Source organism: Acipenser ruthenus, chromosome 13 (assembly GCF_902713425.1).
Source record: "Acipenser ruthenus chromosome 13, fAciRut3.2 maternal haplotype, whole genome shotgun sequence".
Lineage (NCBI taxonomy): Eukaryota > Metazoa > Chordata > Actinopteri > Acipenseriformes > Acipenseridae > Acipenser > Acipenser ruthenus.
The window spans coordinates 37334119-37361577 of record NC_081201.1 but is presented as its reverse complement, the minus strand read 5'-3'; the positions used below and the strand labels follow the sequence as shown (position 1 = coordinate 37361577).

Here is a 27459-nt window from a genome sequence, read left to right as displayed (position 1 = left end):
ATACCGGTACTATACCAATACATGTTTGCGTGTTTTGTTTTTCTAGCCTTGATGTGACTTTACATGCCTCCTATTGGGAATGGTCTTTGGATAGATTTTACATGTGACCACAAAATTTGAAAAGATGAACGCATATGTAAATCGCAAATGTTTTCAATTTATTCAGTGTATTATCAACCCAGTTCTAAATGATATTTTGGGAGATTATATATGTTCTATGTATTCCATCATCCTTCATTTTACAAATAAATGTATGGTGCTAATTCTCAAAGTGTTATTTTTCAGTGAGTCTTACGCCTATTTTCTGATCAGAACTAAAAGCATCTCTTAGATACTATCCAATTCTTTCTTTGTAAATTTTGAAAAATTAGCATGATTTTAAAGCCAAAATGATATGTGGATCTCAATGCAAATGATTTTAATTTCAGCAAATTCCACTTGGGCAAATTCCCAACTGTCTAGTATTTTAATTATTTTGCAAAGTGAAAAAAAAAATACTGAAAAACGTTGCTAGAGCAATTTTAACAACAATAGCACAAAACACAAAAATAAAATAAACAAACAAAAAACAGAGGTGACTTCCAAAATCTGACTGGGTTTTCGCTGGCAAAAAAAAAAAAAAAGTATCGCCGTGTGCGTGCCCGCAACCTATTAGCACGAGCTCGCAGAAGAGCACAGGAGGGTGACAGCGGCTGCGCGAAACCAAGCTTGCCGTTCCGTGAACAAGCGGAGACGAAGTTGTTGTCTCCGGGAGGAGGGGAAAAAAACGTCTACTGTGACGAGCTTGCTAGTACAAATTGGAAGTAATAATTGGAAAACAAGAATATCGCTGGCTATGGATTTTAAACCGTCACAGGATTGACGTCTCCCTATTTTGTGTTTATTTTATTTTCCACATTGGGAGAAAGGAAAAGAAACTGCTCCATTCGGGTTTGGGCCGGAGCACCCGGCTGTCCGTGTCTGTCTCCGGAGCTGAGGGTCAGCAGCCGCTCCCCCAACAGCATTGCTCACTGAGGGAGAACGGCTGGAGACGGGAGTTACAGGCTTTATGTTTTAACTGTTCGTTTTGTTTAGTTTTATAATCCTAAATTCCACAGAGCTTCGTTTACATGTAAGCTTTTAACACCGTTATTGCCAACTGGGTGAAGGAGGAGGACCTCTTGCGATATTCACTGTCTAACCAGAGACTTGAATGCGTTTTTATGATCATATACAGGAACCTAATGAAAATATACAGTGATTGTTTTTTCTTTTTGTTTTGGTTAAAACCAAAGCATCAATTTTAGTTAGGGTACATTTTAAATATTTTTCTTTACTCGTTTATCTGCTACATGCCAGAGAAAAACCAAGTCGGTGTCATGAGATTTTTATATTTATTTGCATAGTTAAACATGGTGTACTTTTTTTTAAGTAATATTATTTGTAATACAAATATTTATACGTGATATATAGCTCAAATAAATGCCAAGATCACTCGCTGGATACATTTTAAAAAATAAACTTAAAGTAAAACACCTAGAAAATGTCATTTTTCAACTTTCGCAAGATTTTTAAGTTGGGAGGGGAAAAGAAGAAAAAACAATATGAACATGTCAACAGGGATGTAAATCCCGAAGACTTCTGGGAAATCATTGGAGAACTGGGAGATGGTGCCTTTGGAAAAGTGTACAAGGTAAGAGTTCACTTATTACACCAGTTTGATGATGAATTATTTCTGTAAGCCATGATATATATAAATTCAGTACGAGGATTGGTTGGCAGTTCAACAGATCCAGCTACTCACTGGTGTAGCCAAATAGCTTTTGCAAATGTCCTATATCAGCTCATGATAAGTGTGTGCCTAGTTTACTTTTATGTGAAAGCTTATCATAATTATAATAATAAAAAAACCCGGCAGGCCTGACTCGTTTTTTTTTATTGTTTGTAGTCTATGTGGGTGGTTCCCACATTTGCTTCCCTCTCTACACCATGTTGTGTCTGAGGTTAAATTCTCTTTTGAGAATCCTTCATCCTGTAAAATCATAAAACCTTAATCTACCTCCCTGAGCAGTCGTTACATTTAAAACAATGGATCCCACTGCGAGAACCTTTTCTTTTATTTAAGTGGTCATTGTTTCATTGTACCTGACTTGAAAAAGTGGCCTCAAGCTTTAGTCTACAGTCACGTAGAGGGAGGCACTGATGTAATCCTCTAGCCCTGGGACTCATGTTTCAATAGTGCGTTTTGCCAGGATGTTACTGTATGTCACTTGTATTGTTGTAGTATGTACACCTGGCAATGCATTGGGGTTATTCATTTATTGAGAAGGTGGGTCAAAGGTCCCATACTATTTGACAAATGATTGGGTACCATACCTGGATAACAAATGTGTTGGCCATTGGGTACCTTATTGAGGAGGTGCCACAAGGGCTTGCAGTAAAGTACAATTTATATTGACCACCCAAGGTCAATATAAATGAGCTGTTTTCTCCAATTGTCATGTGAAATATCCTCAAACATGGTTTGAGCAGATCAACATGAATTATTTTTATCAACATGAATTATCAACATGAATTATTATTTTTTTCCTTTTATTGCACGTTTTTTTAACAATGGGTATGTCATTCACTGTTAATTTAAGCCTGCACAGTTTTTTTTTATTGTAAATTATTATAATTCTAAGATTTCTTCCGTAAATTGACTCTCTATTTATTAATTGTTTACATCCACAAACATAATTTAAAACTAAATGTAGGGACACAGGCTTCTTCCCCTGAACCTTTATAGTTAAGCTAAATGTTGGCTGCAGCACTACAAGGTTAACAAGTGTTATCTACAGGTTTTGTAGCTGAGGAACCTGTGGTGTTTGTTACACTGATAATGTTTTACAAGAATTGTACATATATACTCACTCAACTTGGGCATTTAAGGTAAAAACCTCTTTAAAAAAAAATAACTGCAGGGGAACTGTGTCTTTCAGAACAAAATTAGGAAAAGGAAATAAATATAGTTTACAGTGCAGCTTTGTGAAGCAACACTAACAGTACTGCTAATGTGCATTATGAAAGGGTGTTGCAGTCTGCAGGATCCTAGGAATATGCAGAATCATGCTGATTTCTTTTCACCTTTTGAAGTAGAGTGCTACGGTTACATTGCTTGCACATCATTTGTATGGGTTGTGTAAAAAAAACACAGGGATATTTGTTCGTACTGAAGTTGATCAGTGAAAGAAAGCTGAGGTGCCAGTTTGACAGGTTCAAGTATTAAGCATTATATGGCTGAACAATCTGGTTGTAACAGATACCATATTGTTAAGTGGTGAGAAACATTCAAACCACAAAGACAGTGTAGTCTTCTTCACTCTGCCAGTGGTGGCACAACTTGAAGATTCTGCAGAATGTTCTTATGGAAGGTGTTTCTTGTAGATTGTAGTTGGTGTAAAAACATGATGAAAATGTTTGATAGGTTTCTATTTACTAAATGTTGAGTTTGTTCTTTATTATGGCTAAATTATCTGAATCTGGGCAAGTTTTTTTTTTTTCTTTTTTAGGGTCCATGAAACACAATATCAGATATTCTAATGATCTGTACCCAGCTGAATTATCATTAAAATATACTCCCAATGGCAACATCTTGCCTGACTTGAATCATTTTAATATCTGCTGTATTCTTTCTTTGTTCAATATTGATGTCTCTGGTAGAGCAGCCTCTATTTTATGCAACTGAAGGTATTACCTAAACAGCAGTGTGTAATATCTGAAGTTGAGGCAGTGATCCAAAATTAACCCACCTCTTCTCTGTGTCTAGATACAAAAAATAACTTGTCTATATCTTCCAATACTTTGGGCATTTGTTGCCAGGAAGACTGTGCCTTTACACTATTTAAATAATTTTATATTTTCTTTATACATTTTGTAATCGTGGTCGTGAAAATCGTGAATTTGAACAAAAGTCAGTGAAATCTTGGAAATGGATGTAAAAACACATTTGGATAGGCACTGCCTTTATTCCCTTTTAAAAATGCAGTCTATCGTGCACTGAAAATACAAATATGCGAGTGTCTGCAAATTGTTTGGTTGTGTATGCACGCAGCATTTACGTGTAGCTATATCGTCAGCAAATGACATTTGTATTTTGCAGCTGAGTGAGCATGTAAATGAACACAGATCATATGTTACTGTAAACTCAGTTGTGATCTTCCCATACATACAGCGCTTGTTAATTTTTTTAAACAAAAAAGTGGGCTTGCATCTTCAAATAATATTAATACTTGCATTTTATTTCTTGAAACTTTTTTTTCATACAATGTAGCGTACCCAAGTAGTCTGCTGAAAATAAATACTCACTTTCTCTAAAACTAAACATTGCTAAACAAAATACACCATCCATTCCATATATCATCGGTGTCGGGGTCCAATATAAATCCGCTATATATCGAGGGCCGTGATATAGCGAGAGACCCATAGAAAAACAAGTAGGCTAACAAATACTGTACAACCACTCCCTTGTTTTATCGGGGGCATCAGGGTCCAGTACATTTTACGCCGGACACACACCGAGAAATAGGAACACAGTTTATTTCACTAGTACGCGGCCGGTGTGAAAGCCTGCATCGTACAATACTGTATTCCAAAAGAATGTTACATTGGTGTGAAAGTTTTGTACTCTAAAGTACAAAATGGCTGTACCTCCTCTACGCTCCCCTGCCTCCAGAGCCCGCTCCTTCTCCACCCTCGCCCCGCAGTGGTGGAATGACCTTCCTACAGATGTCAGGACTGCCCAGTCCCTGACCACCTTCTGGTGCCTCCTCAAGACTCACCTCTTCAGACAGCACCTGTAGAACTCCTCTTCTCCCTCTGGACACTTTATCACTCTTCCTTAATGCGCTTTACTTGCTCTTATCTGCTCCCTATTTTACTGCATTCAATCCCGTACTTTAGAGTACTGTAATCTGTCACAAGTGTTATTTAATCTGTAGTATTTTGTATTTAATTATATCCTGATGTAACTATCACTGACACTGTTATCTGCTCCGTTATTGAATCGTATTTTGTCATATACTTGTACTTGCTAGAACCGAAGTCATTGTATTTTATCTTGCTCTTAATTGTATTAATACTTGTACTGTGATTCTTGAAATGTATTTTTGTTTATGACTGTAAGTCGCCCTGGATAAGGGTGTCTAATAATAATAATAATAATAATAATAACAATAATAATAATAATAATAATAATAATAATAATAATAATAATAATAATAAAGTAACATTTAAACTTGTCAGCAGTCAAAAGAAAAAATCTTCATTATTGGTTTTGGTGTAGCCTACTATTTAAAAGCTCTTGTGTATGTTGATGTAGCTAAAGCTACATTATTTGGTGACTTTTCCATGAATTATTTTTTTTTTCGCAATTCACCTGTGAAAAGTACTAAAAATCACAATGCCAAAATCTTATCCTTACTTATCTGCAATTGTTCAATTAAAGGCAACATGAGATTTGTCTTCAAAAAAATTATGACCTGGCAACCCTCTAGGGCTGAAATGTTTTTACTGCTGTTTAGCCAGATGCAAAAATGTGAAGAATAAAATACTTACTAAAGCAAATTAATCATTTTTTAAATGTTATTTTACTGTACACTTGTGTTCCAGGTTGTACTGTATCTGTGACTAATAAGCAAGTGAAACTTCTAAAGATTAGCTGGGAATTAGATCATTTTACCTTTCCAAATGTAGATTCCATTGCTGGAAAGTAAACTTAAATAAAAAAACCTGTAAATTGAGGAGTTTTGTTTGGTGCTTATTTTTGTGATGATAACATCATAGATACTAAAAGGAGTTGGCTTACTCACACACAGAGAATGGCATAACGCTTGTGTAAATAACAAGTTAGATAAATATAGAATGAGAAATTAACCCTCCCTTTCCTTTTAGTGTGTTAAGGAGTCAGGCTTTCCAAATAATGACCTCAAAGCATAGCTAAAGTTAGTCTTGAGTAAGTGAGGGAAGTGCTACTGCACTGTGGTGCAGGAAATGAAACACAATGCTCATTTTTCTACATTATTTACAGTAAGGTACAGTTTATTTAGAACGGCAACTAATATCAATGTATAACTCAATGTTTAATTCCCTTTTTTTATTTTTAGTAGATTTATACCATTTCATTTGTTTATTTTTCAACAAAGGTAAGATTCTGGTTGCTTCTGAAAAGATTAGAGCGGTGCTTGTGCACTAAATCTTTAACATTATGGAATTTATCTCGCTCGCTGTAGATCAGCACAAGGAAATAATCTACTACTACTGTAAACCACCAACACTTTCCTAAACTGTAGCTTGCATTTCTGTACTGGTCTTTCATGCAAGTACTGACCAGCAGTTTCACTTCCAGCTTCTGAGATGTAAAAAATGAACATAAGCAAAATATGGATTTACTGTAATCCAGTGTGACTGTAAAAATATTCTGCATTTTTAATTATTAAATGCATCCCTCAAATGATTTTCACAATTCTGTTAATGTACTGTATGTGAACAGCAGCTGATCCGTTTTCTAAAGACTGGTGTGTAAGCTCAACTTTTTAAAAGGGGCTGTATCAAAAGATACATTTCCGTCTTGTCTTGAATGTTGAAAGAAAGGAAGTCTGGTTTTACATAGCTGACAGTAGCTCTGGAAAGAACAGTTCCTTGGGAACACACAGGAAAGAACATAGCATTTCCCATTTTAAACCTCATAAGGACACATTGGAAAACTGACTTTCCTGGTAACCTGGGTCCAACCAGACCCCAGCAATAAAACAACATACAACTAACAACTGGAGTAAATGAATGTGTATATGAACACTTTATTTTGCTTTTCCTTTACTTCTAGCCATCATTTGATATGTGTTGTTTATGCTATGCAAAACGGATAAGACGCCCAATGAGCTCATCTGTCTCCTAGTAAGTGAAACAGTAGTGTAACAGTGCCTGACAACTACCTGAAAGGAAACAAAAATCAAGTCACTAGATCCACATAACTGATACTAAAGCACCGTGGGGTCTGAATAGACCCCAGGTTACCTTTATGAGGGTTAATTGTACACATTTTAATATTATATATATATATATATATATATATATATATATATATATATATATATATATTAATTTATATTTAGAGAATTACTTATTTATTTATTTATTTATTTATTTATTTATTTAAAAACAACAAAAACACGTTTCAACTGATGCAAATCTGTTCTGCCATTCTGATTTCTACACATATTGAAGAACGCCTACCGGAATTCACAAGCCCACTAAATATGTTTTATAGTGATTGATAAATAAGAAAAACTTGTATGTTCTAATTATAGAGGTGTAACCAATATATTATTTGATATGTTTGAAATTATCTGATCCTACAGGCCTTGTCCTACTGTGAAATTTGAAGAAATAAAAAAATATATTATTTAGGGCCTCTCTAAGCCAGATCCCTGTCAGCTAGCACAAAGATCCAGCTTTCTTCAGTGTCAGATTCACAGTGACTGTTCTTATCCAAAGTTTAATTGAAAGTTCTTAGTTTAATCTCCAACTGTATTCATATGACTGCAGAGGCTTTTTGAAGTTAAAGTATCTAATTATTCCAGTAATAGTTATTTAAGTGATTGAAAGTATTACTAGCAGGCAACTCTAATGGCCTATTAGAGTTGTTATACTTCAAAGCCTTAACAGGTAAATACATTTCAAAGATGCTTCTTTTCTGTTAACTATAGTATCTAAATTTTGTCCCACACCAATTATAATTAATAAAAGCAGCTGCTTGTTTCTAGCTGTACATAATGAACACAGTATTTAGATTTATTTCTAAGTAAGTATTTTAAGTATATTCTTTTCTTACAACAGGACAAGATTAATGTATTTAAAAGAATAATTTTTTTGAATGCAGGATTGTTTGCCAATTTTTCTGAATTGGGCTATACAGATTTTCAGTTCTCTTACATTTGACTTGTTTTTTTGTTTTGTTTTTAGGCCCAGAATAAACAAACTGGGACCCTTGCTGCAGCCAAGGTGATTGATACAAAGACAGAAGAGGAGCTTGAAGACTACATGATAGAAATTGATATTCTAGCATCGTGTGACCATCAGCACATAGTAAAACTACTGGATGCCTTCTACTACGAAAGTAAACTATGGGTAGGTAATTGATTTTGATCTTTAAAAAAAAAAAAAAAAAAAAAAATGATATCCTCCAGGAGAGATTTAACACAAACATTAAAACAAGGAACACCCAGGGCTAAAGGTAAAGGTAAGGATGCACCCTATAGCCTGGTTCGAGTCCAGGCTATTCCACTGCCGACCGTGGACGGGAGCTCCCAGGGGGCGGCGCATGGTGGGCCTGCAGTGTGAAAAAGAAGCGGTGGGCTGACGGCACACGCTTCAGAGGACAGCACGTGTTCGTCTTCGCCGCTCCCGAGTCAACGCGGGGGTGGTAGCGGTGAGCTGAGCCTAAAAATAATTGGCTATTCCAGATTGGGAGAAAAAATCATAAAAACATTTGGCGACTACTACATTTTTATTAAAAAAAAAAAAGGAACACCTGGCCTTAATTAGGTTTGTGTAAATATACTAGTAAAGACAAAATGCAAATGTCTGTTTCAACGTTTGTAGCATCTCAATACAGTAAATTGCTACTTACTGTAGAACTTTGAGTATACTTCAATGTATTTTGCTTTAGTTTAAAATTTCTAGTTGCTGTGTTTGCTGTACATTTGCCACTATGGTATTTTCTAACAAAGAACTTCTGTTCGTGGCATGTAGTAATTCTATCCAGTACATTGGCAGGCAACCTTTAAATGTGCAGTGTTTGGTGTAACATTGGGACAAATCTTATCTGTCAACAAGGAATTTAAGTCTTCTATCAATTCAGTCTGTATTGGTCTCCTTTTGAAGTGGAATCACTCGGCACAGTTTGTCTTTTTTCTTTTTACATTTGCCAGAGAAACTGTATTACTGTTGCCCAAGAGGTCTTATAGTGCATAGTGAGTGCTGTCACCAGAGATCCAAAGGCAGTAATAAATAAATCAGTAAATATTGAAGCCACTTCAATTGATCAGTACTGTAGATATGGTTATACTGCATGCATTGCAGAAATGGGTCTTCAAAGGTTACATCCACTGTGTGGGTGAGTGAGAGAACCACAACCCTTCTATCTTCCAATATATTACTGTGACAACTATTATATCAGAAGTAACACATCCTGGAGAGAGATCCCCCATTGAATTACCAGTATTGCTACAAAAGTCTTTTGTTTTGTTTTTTGTGGATAGTGTACACAAAGAACTATTTAGCTACTGTTTTTAACAGAAGTGAAACTAGGGGGTCTTAACAGTGAGTATTCTATGAAAGAAAAATTTGAACACATACACTGTGGTACACTAGACCAACGGGTTGATGTACTGTAAATGAAAACACATCTTATTTGTACTGTAAGAAGAAGCATTTGCAGAGACTTAAAAGCAGAATCTGATTAATCCGTCTTAAACTCTGTCCCGTGGGTCTTTAAGTAATAAAGCTTGACATCTCATGTGTACTGTAGAAACCTTACTTGCAGTTATACTGGGACACCTTTTTTTCATTGAGTAACAAGTTTGGGTATAAAAGTAGATGGTAGTCAAAGTGATTTAATGTGGAAATTTGGAATTGCAGAATGAGTCTGCTTTAAAACACTATTGGTAATTAGCAGTTATGGGGAGATTCTTTAAATGCACAACAGAATGTGTAAATCACCCAGTATGCCGAGAAACTCTAATCCTATTTGAAAGCCTAAGTTGCATTATGCTGCTGTGAGATTCCTCTTATAAAACGCATTACATCATGAGACATATTGAGAGAAGTAAAACCTTTAAGACTGAACATGTTACTTTAACTCGCTCACTGTTAAAGCATTCAGACAGCTTAAAATGGGATTAAATTCAGACTTAAAAACAAGCGTGTCTTTAGAAAATGTGTTTGCTTCTGAAGAAATGTTAACATTTTTCAACCACAACCCTTTATAATAGAAGCTAAAGCTGCTCCTGCATTGTGAAAAGAATACATGAATAAATGTTACCTAAAGTAGACAGTACTGTAGTGGCTAACCTAGTAAAAGGCATTCCCTTGCCCAGGTGCAAGTCATTTGTTTGGGAGTGAACTGGATCGCCCCCTGCTGGTCAGATGGCGGGTGAGAGCTGCTGAGACTAGTCAGGCTGAACTCTGTCCAACCCAGGCTCGGTAGCTTGGCAACATCCTCTGTTTAAATTTGCTGTATGAAAATAGGCAATTAACTAGACGGCAGGAACAAAGGATGTTGATCTTCACTCCTCCGGAGTCAGGTTACAGAGGTGAGATGACCTTGAAATTAGTGAGAAAATGGGGGCAGATAACTAAGCGGGCATTCAATTAAAATAAGTAAATAAATAAATAGGTAAGTGTTGCAAGTTCGAAAGAATTAGGCCGGTCTATTTACTTTAACAAATTATAAAGCATGTAATGACAATTTGAAATGTATTCGTTGTCTTGTAAGGATTATCTCTTAATTGTATCTGTTTCTCTTCAGATCCTGATCGAGTTCTGTGCAGGAGGAGCTGTAGATGCAGTGATGTTGGGTAAGCATTGCATTTGCTTCTGCTTTTACTTAATTTTATATATTGATTTTTCAGCTGGTTAACAACACATGTGTAGTACAGTATGACCCACAATCAGAAACCAGTTGTCGATTCTTTTTTGGTCCACAATGAGTTGCTTTTATAATTCTACATGAAAAGCTTATTTCAAATAATATACATGCCACTCCCCTGTGAAATCATCTCTCTAGCTTATCCCTGGATTAGGTGGTAACATTTTCTTAAGTGTATGTTATTTTATTTCTCATTACAGAGCTGGAGAGGCCTCTAACAGAGCCACAGATCCGGGTGGTTTGTAAACAGACTTTGGAAGCATTATGTTACCTCCATGATATCAAAGTCATTCACAGAGATCTAAAGGCTGGGAATATTCTTCTTTCAATAGACGGAGATATTAAACTTGGTAAGAGCACCAGAAGTTTAATGGTACTAAAACAGGAAGCAATGATTGTCAGGGTTGGTTGGTTTTAATCAGGTTTAATTATTACTTTTATTAAGTTTACTGTTCCAGCTTCAAATGTATTCTGCATTCATAAATAGTACAGTACCTTTGGGTAGTTGTAGTTACCGAATTTCAAATGTAGTATTTTAAGTTTAAATGTGTTTTCAGCTGACTTTGGAGTATCTGCTAAGAATACTAAAACGCTGCAGAGAAGAGACTCCTTTATTGGAACACCATATTGGTAAGCTGTTTTTGTTTGTTTGGTTGTTTTTAGTTTTGTTTTCACCATGCATGCCGTTTGCATGCTACTGCATGTGTATACTTCATCCTTTTTTGTGTTTCCTCACAGGATGGCTCCAGAAGTGGTAATGTGCGAGACTTCCAAAGACAGGCCATACGATTACAAAGCTGATATTTGGTCATTAGGTGTCACATTAATTGAATTGGCAGAGATAGAACCCCCTCATCATGAGCTTAATCCAATGAGAGTTTTGCTGAAAATAGCTAAGGCAGAGCCTCCTACTCTGTCACAGCCATCTAAATGGTGAGAATGTGTTTTTTATACTGTTTTTAATGTTTGTGTTTTATTTACTTGGTTTCTCTACACTGATCGTACAATGTGTACCATACCATAACCTAAAGATCCTTTAATTATTTGTCCAGAGTGTAAATTTATAGTGTGTTTGTTCTTTATTAGTAGGTGTTCTAACATTTTCAGGACCTCAGCAGTAACTTACTAGCACTTATTATTTTAAAGAATAAAATGATGACATAATAAAACTATGTACCTTACAAAAATATTTGTGTTACTACTTCACAGGTCTGCAGAGTTCAAGGATTTTCTTAGGAAAGCTTTAGATAAGAATTTAGACAACAGATGGAACGCCTGTCAGCTGTTACAGGTAATAATATACATGTGAAGTTTGGTTTATGAAGATTGCAGTTTGTCATCATCTCTAAAGAAATGTCTGATACATTTTATTGCATAGGTTATAAAAGTTGTAAGGCAATATGTAATTGGGAGACCTGATTAAAGCTTACATTAAAACGTTATCCATTTCCCAGTGTTCTAGAATCTCTTATACTTGGCTGAATGTATTTGAGTTTTTTTTTTTTTTTTTTTAATATATTGATCAATGCATTTGATTTAATTAGGCTAAGTAATGTTAACAGTATGATTTGTACCTACCGGTATGTATCTTTCTGTGTAAATGTTATAATGTATGTTTTGTTTGTTCTGAATAATACATCTGTTATGCTATTGCTCTTTCAGAACACTTATGTAGATCAGCCAGTGGTCTCCACGGTTTTACAATCATCATGAACTAAATTATACAAACAATGAAGAATACATTTTTGTAATTTTGGGTAATTGGCTCCCAAAGATAAGAATATTGGACTAACTTTGGTCCAAAGAATTTACTTCTAAAAGCAGATGGTTGTAGATCAGTTTCTTTAAGGAGGATATTGTGTTTTACAGATTTTCATGTCCTCTGTGTGTAGATTTGAGACAGATTATGAATGTTCCATTGACCTTCAAAATCTACGGGATTAACAGAGATTAGTGCTAAGTAAGACATTGGTGCCAGTTTAAAATCCCTTTTTTTACTGTAGCAGTTAACTAAATGATTATTGGGTGTCCCAAAGATTTTATTAAAGGACTTTTGGCATTTTTTTTAATATTTAGTACAGTGGTATTAAAGGGCATTTTTAAAGGTAATGTTAATTTCTTTTCCCTGTATTTATACTGGTTAACAACATCAAGATTAGCCATCTCCCTAACACAAGATCGATATTCATTATAGTTTTTTAAACAAATTAGTTTGATATTTAAAAATTGTACTGATTTAAAAATTGTACTGGACAGTAGGGGTTATCTTGCATTTTAGTTTTTATTATTGTATTCTCTTTCGAGAATGGTAATCACATCTAGGGTTATTTAAGAGTTTTTGGTGCACAAGCCCCACCAAACAATCTGTTAGATCAGAGCTTTAAGTGGGAAAAAAAACATTTGTGAAAAAATTATTTATATAACACAATTGACAATTTTGTTGGACATTATTTGAAAAATCTTTTTTTTTTTTTTCTTTCTTTGTTCTGAAGCATCCATTTGTGACAAGTGTTGTTGACAACAAGCCTCTTCGAGAGCTGATAGCAGAGGCTAAAGCAGAGGTAACAGAGGAGATTGAGGAGGGTAAAGAAGAGGAGGAGGACGAAGAACACGATCCACAGCTAGTAAGTGCAACAATTGGAACTCATATGAATCTTATTGGATTTGCTTACGGCTTAGAAACATCTTACAAAAATGTAGGTAGATGAAGGTAGATTTTAATGTCAGTTTTGTTTAATCAAATAACGTCTAATTTAAGTCAACACAGATTTGTTAATGTTTGTCTGATTTGACTATCCTTAAGTTAGATTGTAAAAATGTACTTTATTTTTTTTTTGTAATTGGTCGTTAAATTAGAGATCTCTCTCTCTCTCTCTCTCTCTCTCTCTTAAATCGAGATAATGATATCAATAAAGATGTAAATTGAGCATTGAGGGTGCGTCTGCTTGTGTGGTCTAAGTGCTGCAAATCTCTGAAGTATTTTTTTCTGTCTTCTTTTTTGTTGTTGTCTTTTTCATATAGCTTGTGCCTGGACACAAGCGCGCACCATCAGATGCCAGCATTGCAAGTTCAGAGGATGAGAAGCTCTCGCAGTCTGCTTCAATTCTGGAGTCTGTGTCTGAGAAAATTGAACCTGACCGTACTGAGGACAAAGCCAACGACAAACTCTCAGATGAGGGTATAGGCACCAGTGAAGATGATAAGACGGGGGATGAAAAATTGAATGAGAACAACATTTCAGACACCAGTATTGAAGATATGAGCAGGGAAGAGCTCCTGGTTGAGGCAGAAGAAATGGCAACTGCTGAAGGAAAAGAAGAGCTTATTGCTAAGCTACCCAGTGCTACACAGGAAGAAAAAGCTGAGACAAACACTGTGGCAGATACCGAAGAGGTAACCAAACAAAACGAAGAAGAGAAAAAAATTGAGGTAAAGCAAGTACCAAAAATCACAACTGAGGAAGAAAAAGACATTTCTAAAGAACATGGCAAAGGTGAAAATAGTTGGAAAGATGCAGATTCCAAAGGAATTAAAACAGCTGAATGTGTGGAAGAACCTTCTGTAAAACTAGCAGAAGCTAAGGAAAATGAAAATAAGGATCTTGAGGAAGAGGGCTGTAAAGCCATTGATGCGAATGCACAGATAGATATAAATAAAGGAGAAACACCTCAAGAAGTAAACCCTGAGAGGGGGCAAGTGGCAGGTGAGAGTTGTACTGAACAGGTGCAAAAAGACGAGGTTAGCAACATTGAACATCCTCAGGAGCCTTCTGTGGATGCAGCACCTGAGCAAGCCCACAAAGAGGCTGCTGAGGAGGCAGGCAAAGAAATCCAAAGCATTACAGCTGTAGAAAATGAAACAAAAATCCCAGAAAGCACAGTAGCAGTAGCTTCCAGTATCAGTGATGACAGAGAAAAGGATGAAGAAGAAGAGGAGGCAGCCGTCCCAGAGGAAGCAAAGCCAGCAGCCATTCCCAGTGTCGATGTAGTTAATCAGAAGGCCAGTGCGGAAAGCTCTGAGAAAACAAAAACTCCAAATCAGCCTGAGCCTGAGAAAGTCAAAGAAAAGGACAAAGATTCAGACTCTGGCAGCAGCTCTGCTGCTGATAATAACAGTGTTGATCTGAACTTGTCCATCTCAAGCTTTCTAACCAAAAACAAGGAGGGATCCATTTCTCTTCAGGTAAGAAACATTGTGTGTGAATTTACATTGTAAACTTTAAAATAAGCAACATTTAACATTTTAATGATTGCAAGTATACCATGATAAAACCTTGTAAGTTGTTGTTGAATAAATAAATATGTATTACATTTTAGGAAACCAGAAGACAGAAGAAAACGTTGAAGAAGACACGTAAATTTATGGTTGATGGGGTAGAAGTCAGTGTGACAACATCAAAAATAGTCACTGATAATGATACAAAGAATGAAGAAATGAGATTTTTAAGGTATGAAGCAACATTCACATGAGAAGATATGAATGTAGCCCATTAAATACTACTTTTTGGGACGCAGAGTAGGTGTAAAATTTTTATTTTCTCTTACTAGGAGTAACCAATACTTTGGTTAAGCTGCCAGCACTTCCCAGAAGTGTGTTGCCTTGTATCCCTGTCTTAAAAATTCACTGTAATAAACAAATAGTAATACTTTGTGGTTAACTTCTGTAACATACGCACAGCCCATTTTCGGAAAAAGTAATTAATGGTTGTGATCCGAACTGTGAATTACAACTAACTGACAGCAGTGCATAACACAGACAGATGTATATTAAATACATTATATTTTGCAATCTGTTGCCTGATGTCATTTATATGTTAAAGTGTATTGGCAATAGAACACTAATTTATACTATAGAAAACAAATCCAATAGAAATAAAAATATATCATTCTATAACTTTAAATATATATATTTTGTGACCGTAGACGTCAGGAGCTGCGGGAGCTGAGATTGCTTCAGAAAGAAGAACAGCGGGCCCAACAGCAGCTGAGCAACAAACTGCAGCAGCAGCGTGAGCAGATATTCCGGCGCTTTGAACAGGAGATGACGGTGAGGACATAAACTTGGCAATATGGAATTGTATTGAAACTTGTAGAAAGTTCAGTAATCAGAGTCAATATTTATAATTGTAGATTGTTGAGCTTAATATATGATTCTACATATTAGCCAAGTCCCCTCTAGCAGACAAACAAACAAAAGTATTTGTTTATAACATGTATAATTATTTTCATATTTTGACAGAGTAAGAAACGTCAGTATGACCAGGAAATCGAAAACCTAGAGAAACAACAGAAACAGACAATTGAGCGACTGGAACAAGATCATACAAATCGGCTGCGGGATGAAGCAAAACGCATCAAAGCAGAACAAGAGAAGGAACTGTCCAAATTCCAGAACATGCTGAAAAACCGCAAAAAGGAGGTAGGAAAATTCAGGCAGATCAGACTGCATTAATGCTTCATATGTAAAGCTTGTGTATAAAATGGCGTGTTGCAATATGGATACAGTCTGTGGTGGTCTAGCAGTGCTGGTGGCTGTGATGCTCTCTGGTGTTGGTGACCTTTTTTATGCATATTTTTTTTCAAGCTACTTTGATGTTGCCTTAATGGTGAAAATAACATTTTATGGCAGTTTTCAGAAGAATACTAACTCTTTTAATATTAATCTTACCACCCTATAGTAAAACATTTCTGTTTTTAGCTGATATTGTAGGTTAGTTTTTTCCTCCATCATAGAATTAAATCAGTGTAACTTTTCCATTTATTATTTTATTATATATATATATATATATATATATATATATAATTTAATGACAGTGCTTGCTGAGTAACAAGATTGTGAGTTCTGCTGTAGGTCTTTAACGTTTCTCAGAATATCCATTACTTAAATGTAAACACCTCCTATCCTTCCATTTCAGTGGAAAACCAACCTAAGTAACTATTCAATATTCTTAACATGTAGCTCTTCAAACTGCTGTGCTATTCTTGGTGGTCATACAGTACTTGTCCTCATTTCAAGCTTTTCATGTCTTATTTTTCTTTCCAAGAGCAAGTTGCTAGGCTTGCCAAAATACAAAATTATATTTACACGACTCTTTCAAGTTGAGTTTCTATCGTGTATGTGTATATATATATATATATATATATATATATGTGTGTGTGTGTGTGTATGTATGTATTTTATTTTTATATATATATATATATATATATATATATATATATATATATATATATATATATATATATATAAATTCATCCTGGCACGTCCACATAGTAGCCACACATAGGTCTGTGGAACATGCAAGTGTTGTACTGTTTTTGGTACAAAGGAGTGTGCCATAGCTTCTCTTCAAACAAGAACATTTTTTTTTATTTCTAACCTTTGCTGAAACATTAGGTCATCTAAACAATCACACACAACTTGAAAAAGCAGGTACAACATGTACACTCGCCTACCATCTTACCCTTTTAAACACATTAAAATGATGCATGTTCTTCTCTTGGGCACTAGCATTCTCACCTCTCAGGTTCCCCATGGCTTCTGTCTATTCTAAATGTTGTGGTTACACAGCATTGAATGTTTTACTGAGCTGGTCTAATCAGTTTCATGCCTGGCTAAATGTCATTACAGTTTTGTTGGTGTCTTAAGTACCATTTTCTGCTTTTTGGTTATGGCTCAAAATGCTTCAAGCAGAAAATGGCACCATTGCTATTCTATAGTACAGTGATTTTTTTAGTTTTACCAGTGTGTCAGTTCTCGGCAGTAATGTTTTCAGAATGAAAAATATTTATATTTTAATGTTATTTTATTTTACTGTTTTGTTAAATAATAAACATTACTTTTTGTGAAAATGAAAAAAGTTAACCTGTAAATTTTTTTACAAAGAATTATGTATTATGAATTTTATTTAAAACTATTCAAAAGTTCATTTAATTTTTTATGCTCTAGTACAGTTGATCTTAGATGGTTTGTTATACTTAATGTTATAAAAATGATGTTACTAATACTTATTTGTGTGTTTTTGTGTGTGAATTGTTTTGGGTGATGGGTTCTAACTTGTGGTGATGTAGTTTGTTGGTTTGCTCTGTGGTTTGAAAACAAACTTGTGGTGTATTATTGCTTGATTAGTTTGAGCTTTATATTCTTTTCCTGTAGTGCACATCATTTTCAATCAATATATATATATTGCTTCATAATTGCTGGGATACATTGGCTTCCTCACTACAAAGGTTTAGAGTCTTGTGATCTACGCAAGTATAGCAGAGAGGCTATTTATCCAACAGGGTCCCATGTCAGATTGGACTAATTTAAAATAATTTGGCACAAGCCAAATGTTGCATATTTTTCCTTGCATGTGAAGTGGTTTTAAATGGCTCCAAGGGAACTAACCAGTAAGCCAACAGCTTGCAGGGATGCATTTAGACAATAGTGATGAATGTAATATAATTATAATTAAATGTAAAAAAAAAATAATAATAATCCCTAGTTGTACATTAATTTGCATGCTGTAGCAGTACTAATGGAAAAAATGGATTTGCAGCACCTGTCTTTACAGCTTGTTAACATAAAGTTGCATCCACACTGGACGCTAGCAAATAATTTAGAAGTCACTGCAGTCAAATGGGAGTATCCACACCAGCAGCGAGTGAAGTCGCTTTGAGAGAATTTTGCGTCGCTAAAATAGAACCTGTTTCTATTTTTTTTGTCACGCGACTGGAATGAAACTGACCAATCAGAAGCAAGGTTAACACCCTTGACACGCCTCAAAACACGTCACGCCTCAAAACAAGTTAATCATGGACGACGAAAAGTTAATTTATGAGGTGCAGTAGTATCTGTTATATGATTGTAAATTGAACGACTACAAAGACATCCAGAAGAAAGACAAAGCCCGGGTGGCTTGCAGGTGGTGCATTTAGCAGCACCGAGACATTTTCTTTCCGATTATGCAAGTTGAATAAAAATAGGTTTATTAATAAGCAAAAAGGTCCCCCATTCACACAACTTTTTTTTTTTTTTTTTTTTTCTGGCTTGTTTGTTTTTATGATAAATAATGTTTTGTTAACTAAATTGTTTTGTGGGACAAATCCATGAGAAGAAGGTGGTCTTTATAAACGCATAAAGCGACGTTTTGTGGAGATTCGCCAAACAAACAAAAATATTATCGAGGTCCTACTATTCTATAAGTTGTAAAACAAAACCAGCAATACCAGCAGTTTGTATTCTATGTGACACATCCTAACATTACCAAGCTCATACATAGTTTTGAAGATTATGAGATAAAACATTTTCTGTCAAGTTCACCGGACTGTTTTAAAATGAAAAACTAAATAAAAGTAAATAATACAAGATAAGTGGTGACCTGCACATAATAACACAGACTTTAATAATATTAATAATGAAGATGGTGATTATGTAGTTAATAATAATAATATAATAATAGTTGCACTTTTAAAATACTTGGTTAATAAACAAAAAGGATCAAAGAAGGAATTTGTAAAGAAACACAATTGAGATAGCAGTAAATTGTATATATATAAATGTGTAACAATAACATTTTGTTGAAAATATCAGTTCAACTATACTACTATTGTCCAGCTGTCTTCTGACATCTGGAGATGTACCGGACTTCAAATCTGTCTACTACTATTGGTACCACGTAGAAAAAAAAAAAAAAATACTGCAATTACAACTGGACAATTACTGCTAATATACGATAACAATAAAACTGTTGGATATAGAGGGATGTTCAATAACTCTGATCTATAGATTTTACAAGTCCAACCTTTATTTTACAACGGAGTTGCTGGAGGTCAGTGTGGTAACCTTTTATCAAAACGTGACCTGTTTTGTAATGGGACAGCCCATCTCTAGTATGTCCAATAGGAGTGCACGGGCAGGGTCATGTATTTATTTCCAGTCTTTTGGATTGTTTCCAAGTCGCGTCTGGTGTGGATTGACATTCTGCGACTTTGCTCGCTCGCGTTCAGTGTGGATGCAGCTTAACCCTTGCAGTTCTGTTCGCTTTGTGTGTTTGCTGTGACAATTACAAAAGCATTGTTTTCCCCCCACTATCTGCATGATTTCACTGTAGGTAAAAAATGAAGTGGAAAATGCACCCAAAGAGCAGAGAAAAGAGCTCATGAAACACTTGAAAGAGGAACTAGAAAAATTCCAGCATGCTCAGGTAACGACAGTCACCCTCACACAAAAAAAATAAATAATGGGATCCAACTTTGAGCAACAAAAAAAATCTTCTGCGCTGTACACTCTTTCCTTTTTCATTTAATCTGGGCAGTACAATAGAGACTTTAGAAGCTGGTAACACTACAGTGGCTTGCAGTGTCTGATGAGTGAGTATGCGTTGGTGTGCTGGTGGTTTGTGTGAGTCTGCTGCTCTTGTCCCTTGTTGCTCACATGGGAAGTGCATTCTATTTTAATCCACAGGGTGTCGCCCAGGTTATGATTCAGTCTTTTCAGTTGTCCTCATGTACACTCTTCAACGCTCAGATGCAGGATGTAAGTTTCCCTTCCCTGTTAAACCTTTTGTTTTGTTTGATCTGCCTTTTGGGTGCCTTACTTTTTTGTTTAGTTGTAGTAGTTTGGATTAAATACTGGTAAATTTGCACCACTTGTATATGAAAAGATGCCTTCCTGTGTTTGGGGTTCAGTGTGTTTTGGTTACAAAACCTTTTTACTTAAAAAAAAAAAAAAAAAAAAAAAAAAAAAAAAGTTTTTTTTTTTTTTTTTTTTTTACATCTACTGCTATACAATAGCTGAATGTGACATGCTTATGAACTTTTTATAAAATATTGTATACTGTATCGGTTCAATGGCAGTATGTGGAATTGTCTGTAGTACATAAGATCTATGGGTGTTTTGTTGTGGCACATGAGAGTATTGCATCTTCTGTATTCTTTTTTTTTTTTTTTTTTTAATTTTCTGTGCATAAAAAACATACAACATTATAAACAAGTTAAGCAGTCTATATTGAAGGTTTGGAGTAACATATCAGGGATCCAGAATTTAATTTTACTGAAACAAGTATTTAAGCTTGTTGTTGCCATCTAGGACATTTACTCCTGGAGCTGGCTCTTGCATACTGTATTATACATAGGGCTTCTGTTTTTTGGGTTTTGTTAATTGTATTTTTCGGTGCTTATTTTTAGCTATTTTCGAGTTGTATGTAAATCTTTTTTTTCGTGGCTTTCGTTTGTGATATACTGTATGAAATTTGTGTTTTCGTTTACTCTCCAAAATGCGTGAGCGTTTTTTTTCTGTCAAAATATGTATAGTAGTAACTCGACAGTACTTACACACTTAAGTTGTACCTTCTTTCCTTTGCTGTCTTCCACAGTGAAATCCCTGTGGTCACGGGCACATTCTTCTGGGGTTTTTATGCGTAGGCATTTTTGTACATTTCTGTTTTAAATCCTCACAATTCTGTTTTAAATCCTCTGTATCGTAACTGTAATACAGCTTTAAATCCCGCTAACAAGCATCCATCCTGATTTGTAACCTTGTTTTAAATCTCGAAAGCGGAGTCTCCAATAGAAATGTAGGAATGTGCTGTCACTCAGTAGTTGGGGCGGGTTTAAAGTATTCAGAACAAATCAATGATAGATGCGAGTCTGGAAGGCGGGACATTGCCCTGCAGCACTGGGATATGTATTTATTTATTAGGGCTGTAAGGGTTTAAACATTTAAACGGTTAACATGGATTAAAATATTTTCGTTTAAAATTTGTATTATACATTTAAACGCAACTTAACAGTAAAATATATTATCAAATTATTTTTGCATTTTCCGCAAAGATATGTTATCCTTTCTATGTATTGTTTTCCCATTTTAAGGAAACCTGACCTGTTCTTCCACGTGATCAATCTAAATACGTCTTGCATAAATTAAGGGCAGACCAACTTCCTGCGTTGTTGTGTACCTCCATCGCATTGCCTTTTTTCAGGTCTATAGGGCTCTATGGAGTCTGTGTTAACGAGAGCACGGACTGAATCAAAAGAATATTAATGCAGAATTAAGTGCTGTGCGAAAAAAAAATGCGTTTGGCAGTAGAGCATTAAGCTTAAGATTTACATATTTGAAGAGAAAAAAAAGGGAATCAGAACAAAATAACACGAATTCCATAGGGCCCTAGTCTTAGCACTGTACATTATTTCAGTAAAGTGAATAGCCTGTGTGATTAAGGCACCTCACGGCTCCATTCACGCCACAGTAAAACACTTAACACATTGGAAAAGAAAAACATGTAGCTACTATTTATTGATTTATAAAAAGAACGGCGAATAAGATGTCTGTTACAAAGTGCTTACACCTTTTTATTTGTCCATATTTTATTGTGTGTGTTCAACCGGACATCTGCAATTACAGAACAGCTTTTAATTATTCAAGCGAGTTGAACCGAGAAGCCGTGAAAGAGAGGAATGCTGGAAAATGAAGTGCAGGCGCCGCATTGTTCCTACCAACAATATACGAGTGAAACTAAAAATGTAATCGCTGTGTTTTAAGTTTAATGTTTTTTCGATGTTGGATACACATGCTTTTTATGGAGCTTCTGGAGAAATGGTACATTGTAAAATCGACTCTGAATGTTTTTTTATGCTATTAAAATAGATTACATTATAGTGCTAACTTACAGTCCTCCTTTATGCTTTTATGTTTACCATTGTTTGTCTTTAAGTGGATCTATATGGTACGCGCTTTGAATAACAAACCGAGGTTAAAATATGACTTCAAATATTGGAAGTAAAATATAGAAATATATGAAATGAGTGAAACATTAAATTTATGGCCGTTTAAACGGTTAAACGACCAGATTAACAATGGGTTTAAACGTGTAGTCAATTAAACGTAGATTTACAGCCCTATTTATTAATATTTTGTAGTAGGTTTTATTTTTTAATGGGAAAAGGGTAAAGTCAACGTGAATTGATTAACCATTTCCGCAGTTTTTCTGGTGTTTTCCGGTGTTTATTGGCTATCCACAGATTTTCTTTTTTTTTTTTTGTATTGGGGGTGTTATCAGGTTTTATCGGTTAAAACCGAAAATCAGAAGCCCTAATTATACATCTACCGTATGATAGGCAGCTAGAACAAAGGAGCAGCTCAAGAAGTCGGGGTCGGGTGGGGGGGGGGGGGATATAAGTGAAACATTTGGCGAATTCAAAGACATATCGCTGCAAATTATTGCAAACATGATACAAGTGTCCCGTACATGGGTGTGGACCTACTGTTTTCTAACAGTACCAGTACCAGGCCTATTCATTGTTGCTTAATTTGGGTTTTTAATAAGCACAACTAAGAAACATCAGTGTTTCTTTTTTATTTGTATTTCAGCTAATTAAAAAATAAAATAACTTCAATTATTTTTCTGTAGCTTGTGGTAGTGTGACACTAAGTTCCATTTGTTTTTAATCCACCTCTGTGATAATTTCGGCTGTCCTATTTAATCTTTGTTCACTTCAATCAGAGACTCAGCTTTTGTTTCTCTGGTTTGTGACAGGAACAGGAGTTTTTGCAGAAACAGCAACAGGAACTGGATTCAGCCCTAAAGAAAATCATACAGCAGCACAAGCTTGAAATTGCCACCATTGAGCGGGACTGCTTGAACCACAAACAGCAGCTTATGAGAGGTGAGGTTTGCAAGGAGACCTAAGGCCAATATTATTTTTTATCCATCCTATCGCTGTTCATGGGTATAAACAAACTGAGCTAGATCCAGCAAAGTCATTGTATCCAGTTATCTCTACTGATTCTGTTTTTTTCTTGAATATTCCAGCACGAGAAGCAGCAATATGGGAGCTGGAAGAGCGCCATCTGCAGGAGAAACACCAACTCCTGAAACAGCAGCTGAAAGACCAGTACTTTATGCAGAGACACCAGTTGCTAAAAAGGCATGAAAAGGTTGGAAAATGTATATAAGGCTGTTATAAAACTGCATTTAGTCCTGAAAATGTTTGTTGCATTTTTATTTATTGCATTTAAGTACATAAACTACTCTATCTGCATTTTTCACTTTGTCACCTTAGTGTTTATAAAACAAAAGACATATAACTACAATAGATATCTGGAATTAAACAAAGCCTTGCTTCTTTTTTTCTCTAATTTATTTTTTAGGAAATGGAGCAGATGCAGAGGTATAACCAACGATTGATTGAGGACCTAAAGAGCAGGCAGACTCAAGAAAGAGGCAGGCTACCAAAAATCCAGCGCAGTGAAGCCAAGACCCGCATGGCCATGTTCAAGAAGAGCCTTCGAATCGCATCATCTGGATCGCCAGAGCAGGACAGGGAGAAAATCAAACAGGTAGCTAATCATTTAGTACATATTTAAACATGTTAAATTGTCTTGTTGCTTTTTACATTTACAAAATAGTTCTGAATCTAGTGGCTAAATAACCTGCAAGTGTTGTTTCTTGATCCATCATTTTGTTTCTGTCTAAAAGTTCGCTACTCAGGAGGAGAAGAGGCTGAAGAATGAGAGGCTGCAGCAGCATCAGAAACATGAGAACCAGATGAGGGATCTTCAACTACAATGTGACACTAATATTAGAGAATTGCAGCAGCTGCAGGTAACATATACAGCTCTGAAAAAAAAGAGGGGGGTGGGGGGCAGGGCAGGGAGGACAACAGTTTGCCCCATGTTGAGACCAAAATATTTCATCAAGTGGGGGTGTTCAATGGATTAGGAACTGTATTCCTAAAGTGAAAACGAATTCGGAATTGCTGTTTATTTTTCAGAATGAGAAGTGCCATCTGCTGATTGAACATGAAACACAGAAGCTTAAAGAACTTGATGAGGAGCACAGTCAGGAGCTGAAAGACTGGAGAGAGATGCTCCGTCCAAGGAAGAAGGTAATAAAACCATTGTATTTCATGTACAGTTAGGTGTAGATGAGAGGGAAAATTTTATACATGTGGTCCATTGTTATTTTTAGTATAAACTTGTGTGTGTGATTCTAGATTAACTGATTTTTAAGCATTTACACAATTTTTACACAGGCATTGGAAGAAGAATTTGCAAGAAAGCTGCAAGAACAAGAAGTGTTTTTCAAGATGAGTGGAGAGTCGGAATGCCTTAACCCTTCAGCACAAAGCCGGATTTCTAAATTCTACCCCATTCCCAGCCTGCACTCCACATGATCATGACCAAAAACAGGAGCTGTCACAATATTATAACCCACTGGAGCACCCCTTAAAACAAAGAAGACTGATGGTAACATCATGGAACTTCTGCTGCTAGTCACCTTCTCCATGGATGACAAGCAGTCTAATTATCTGAACACTTGAATTAAACGTGCAGTCTTTAGTATTGCTGGAATAAGCTGAAGTTTGTATTTAAGTCTGAGCTGGCACAGGTTTTAAGTAAATTATTGTATTTCCCCCACTTTCAATTCTTCTACCAACCCTGTAAAGTTCCTTTGTATTAGAAAAGGCTATGTTTTTACATAGTAGTGCACTTTAAAAAATACAGAAATAATAAGCAAATTTGAAAATGCAGCAAATGGTACAAAGCAAACTATACTGAAACAAAAATAAATACATAAAGAATAACCGACTTGGGCAGTGTACCATTTAATAATACTTTTATATACCCCAACAGTATTTCATGTGCTTCTTTTGTTCGTCTTAAAAAAATAAGTAAGAAACCAGTGCCTAAGACGATTTGATCCAATGAGCTGGCTTTTTATAGAGCTTAATTTAATTTGCTGATTTGGCCTTTTATGTTCTTTAAACAAAACGTAGCTGGAAAAAAACATGTATGTACAGTATGCAGTAAGGTGCTTGACTTCATTTTAGTCTGACAGGTAGGCTACGTTTCCAGTCTTCATTTAAACAGATTGAACTTTTGGAAAAGTATAAAAGTGTATAATCTTGAAGTATGGCTTTTCTTTACAAAAAACAAATCTGTATTATGCTGTTTTATAATAATACATAAACACTCCTGATAGTGGAAAAGAAGCAAAATAAAATATTTACATGCACATTGTGTGCGTGGGTATAAAAGTAATGCTAATTGCATATAGCACTAACTTTTTATAAGCTTTATTTATTTTTTACTTGGTTTCCATGCAAGTAATTGCATGGCATTTTTTTCTTCAGAAGTTTGGTTAAGAAAAAAAAAATCTCTATGTTATGCATGTCTTGATATATTTAAGTTATTCGGTTTTGATCCTTTAACATTATTCACTGTTTACTGTCATATCAGACACTAGGAGAAAATGTACAGTAAAACTGTATGTATCTGTGTTTGTAGACCTGGAAGGTTTTTCCACCATTTGAATATCAGCTTTTAGTCATATCATGACAGTGTTTCAAATCACGTAAGCATATGCAGTATGAATCATATTTTGTAACTAACTTGTGTGGGCTGTATATAGCTGCCCACGTCCCCAAATTTCATTGCTCTCAAGTTTTTACCTGGGATTTGTTGGTTCAATCGCAAAATTCCTTTCAGTCTTTTAATTGGTCTTTTTTTTTTTTTTTAGAAAAATGCTGTTCAACATTAATAATTCTCTACACACTGCTTGCATGTGTGAATTATTAAAGACATCAGATGAAACAAGGGGGGGTGCAATGCATGTTTTTTAGGTTATCAATGCATGTTTTTTTAGTTACTAGCCTTACAAACATTGTATTGTACTGACTGTCATTTCAAATAGCATGTATCGTTATCCTGAGTGCATTACACAAATATAAGTTACAATTTGGGAATAATGAGGTCAACGCCTTGCCTTTCCCTTGTCTTTTACATGTGCGTGTGTGTTTTTTTGTTTGTTTATCATGAATGCTCAGTGTGATCAGAATTTTTGGGGTGGGAATTAAAATAGTTTGCTAGGTCAGTGAATGCTTGTGTTTCTAGATTTCTATAGAGAAAATTCTGCATCTTGTACATTTTGGATATGCACAGCAACCGTACTTCAGGAGCCATTGTTCTCCCTGGAGTTTTCTTTTGTATTGGTCCCCACTAACTTTTTACCAAGGGTATACTCTGATTTTACTTTTCTAGTTGCCTTTATGGGATAGGGTGGTGGGTTGGTCAACAAGTTGAAACAAATTGTAGCCCTCTATATACTAAGCAATCCATGCCTGTTTAAGGAAAGCACAGATTTTATATGACATTTATGTGCAAAGTTATGATCGTGTTTCTGCGATGGATGAATGTTCACTGGTAGTTTGTTCAATCATATTAAAGTGATGTAAACCAAACTGCTTGAAGCATATGTTAATTTGGATTGCTTAAAAGGCTGGAACAAATATACAGGGTGATTAGAAAGTAAGTTTATAACATGAGATATCGTGTGTTGATGTGGTAAACTTACTTTCTAATCGCCTTGTATGTACCGCTTTGTTTCAGAATGTAAGCTAGTTAGTAATCTTTTTCATCAATGACCTAAAAATGAAGAATGCTGTACAGATTTGTTTTTCCTTTGTTTTTTTAATTCCTGACTGCTGGATTTGCTCTGCAACCATGGGGGTTATATATTGCATGAAAAGTCTTTTGAAATTAAGATATGTTGAATAATTTGAATTTAAACGTGTGTATGTTCTGCTGGTTGAGAATGATTGATTACATGAAGGCTTTGCAATTGCTGAATGTTTAAAAATCAAAGACTTTTAAATCAATGCATTTTGAGAGCAAATGATTTATAACGAACTGAATGCTTCTGTAGACTATTGGCATACTTTTGCTGCAAATAAAAATATTTACTGTATTAAGTTTTGTTTTTTCTTAAATCAAAATGAAGAGCTAAAGATCTTTCTAGAGATTTACAGTATGTT

At 35.3% G+C, this 27459-nt stretch overlaps 1 protein-coding gene across 4 annotated transcripts; it reads left to right on the top strand.

The window, feature by feature from the left end:
- Positions 1 to 651: 651 nt before the first annotated feature.
- Positions 652 to 27392, top strand: LOC117418228 (STE20-like serine/threonine-protein kinase). Of its 4 annotated transcripts, XM_034031020.3 has the most exons (20): positions 652 to 1672; positions 7981 to 8145; positions 10547 to 10595; positions 10867 to 11016; positions 11224 to 11296; positions 11405 to 11599; positions 11876 to 11957; positions 13159 to 13290; positions 13688 to 14848; positions 14983 to 15113; positions 15589 to 15712; positions 15905 to 16084; positions 19758 to 19850; positions 20111 to 20182; positions 23181 to 23310; positions 23457 to 23581; positions 23795 to 23983; positions 24123 to 24248; positions 24418 to 24531; positions 24679 to 27392. In XM_034031020.3, exons 1-20 carry the CDS (start codon positions 1523 to 1525, stop codon positions 24817 to 24819), a joined length of 3582 nt encoding a protein of 1193 aa, XP_033886911.1. In that variant the 5' UTR covers positions 652 to 1522; the 3' UTR covers positions 24820 to 27392. The 4 variants fall into 4 exon arrangements, with proteins under 4 accessions (XP_033886911.1, XP_033886914.1, XP_033886912.1 ...); XM_034031023.3 differs by lacking the exon at positions 19758 to 19850; XM_034031021.3 differs by lacking the exon at positions 20111 to 20182.
- The last annotated feature ends 67 nt before the right edge of the window (positions 27393 to 27459 follow it).

Coding starts and splice junctions, on each gene's coding strand:
- LOC117418228 (XM_034031020.3), top strand. CDS start 1,523: ATGTCATTTTTCAACTTTCGCAAGATTTTTAAGTTGGGAGGGGAAAAG. Junction 10,596..10,866: donor TGTAGATGCAGTGATGTTGG/GTAAGCATTGCA, acceptor TTCTCATTACAG/AGCTGGAGAGGCCTCTAACA. Junction 14,849..14,982: donor AGGGATCCATTTCTCTTCAG/GTAAGAAACATT, acceptor ATTACATTTTAG/GAAACCAGAAGACAGAAGAA.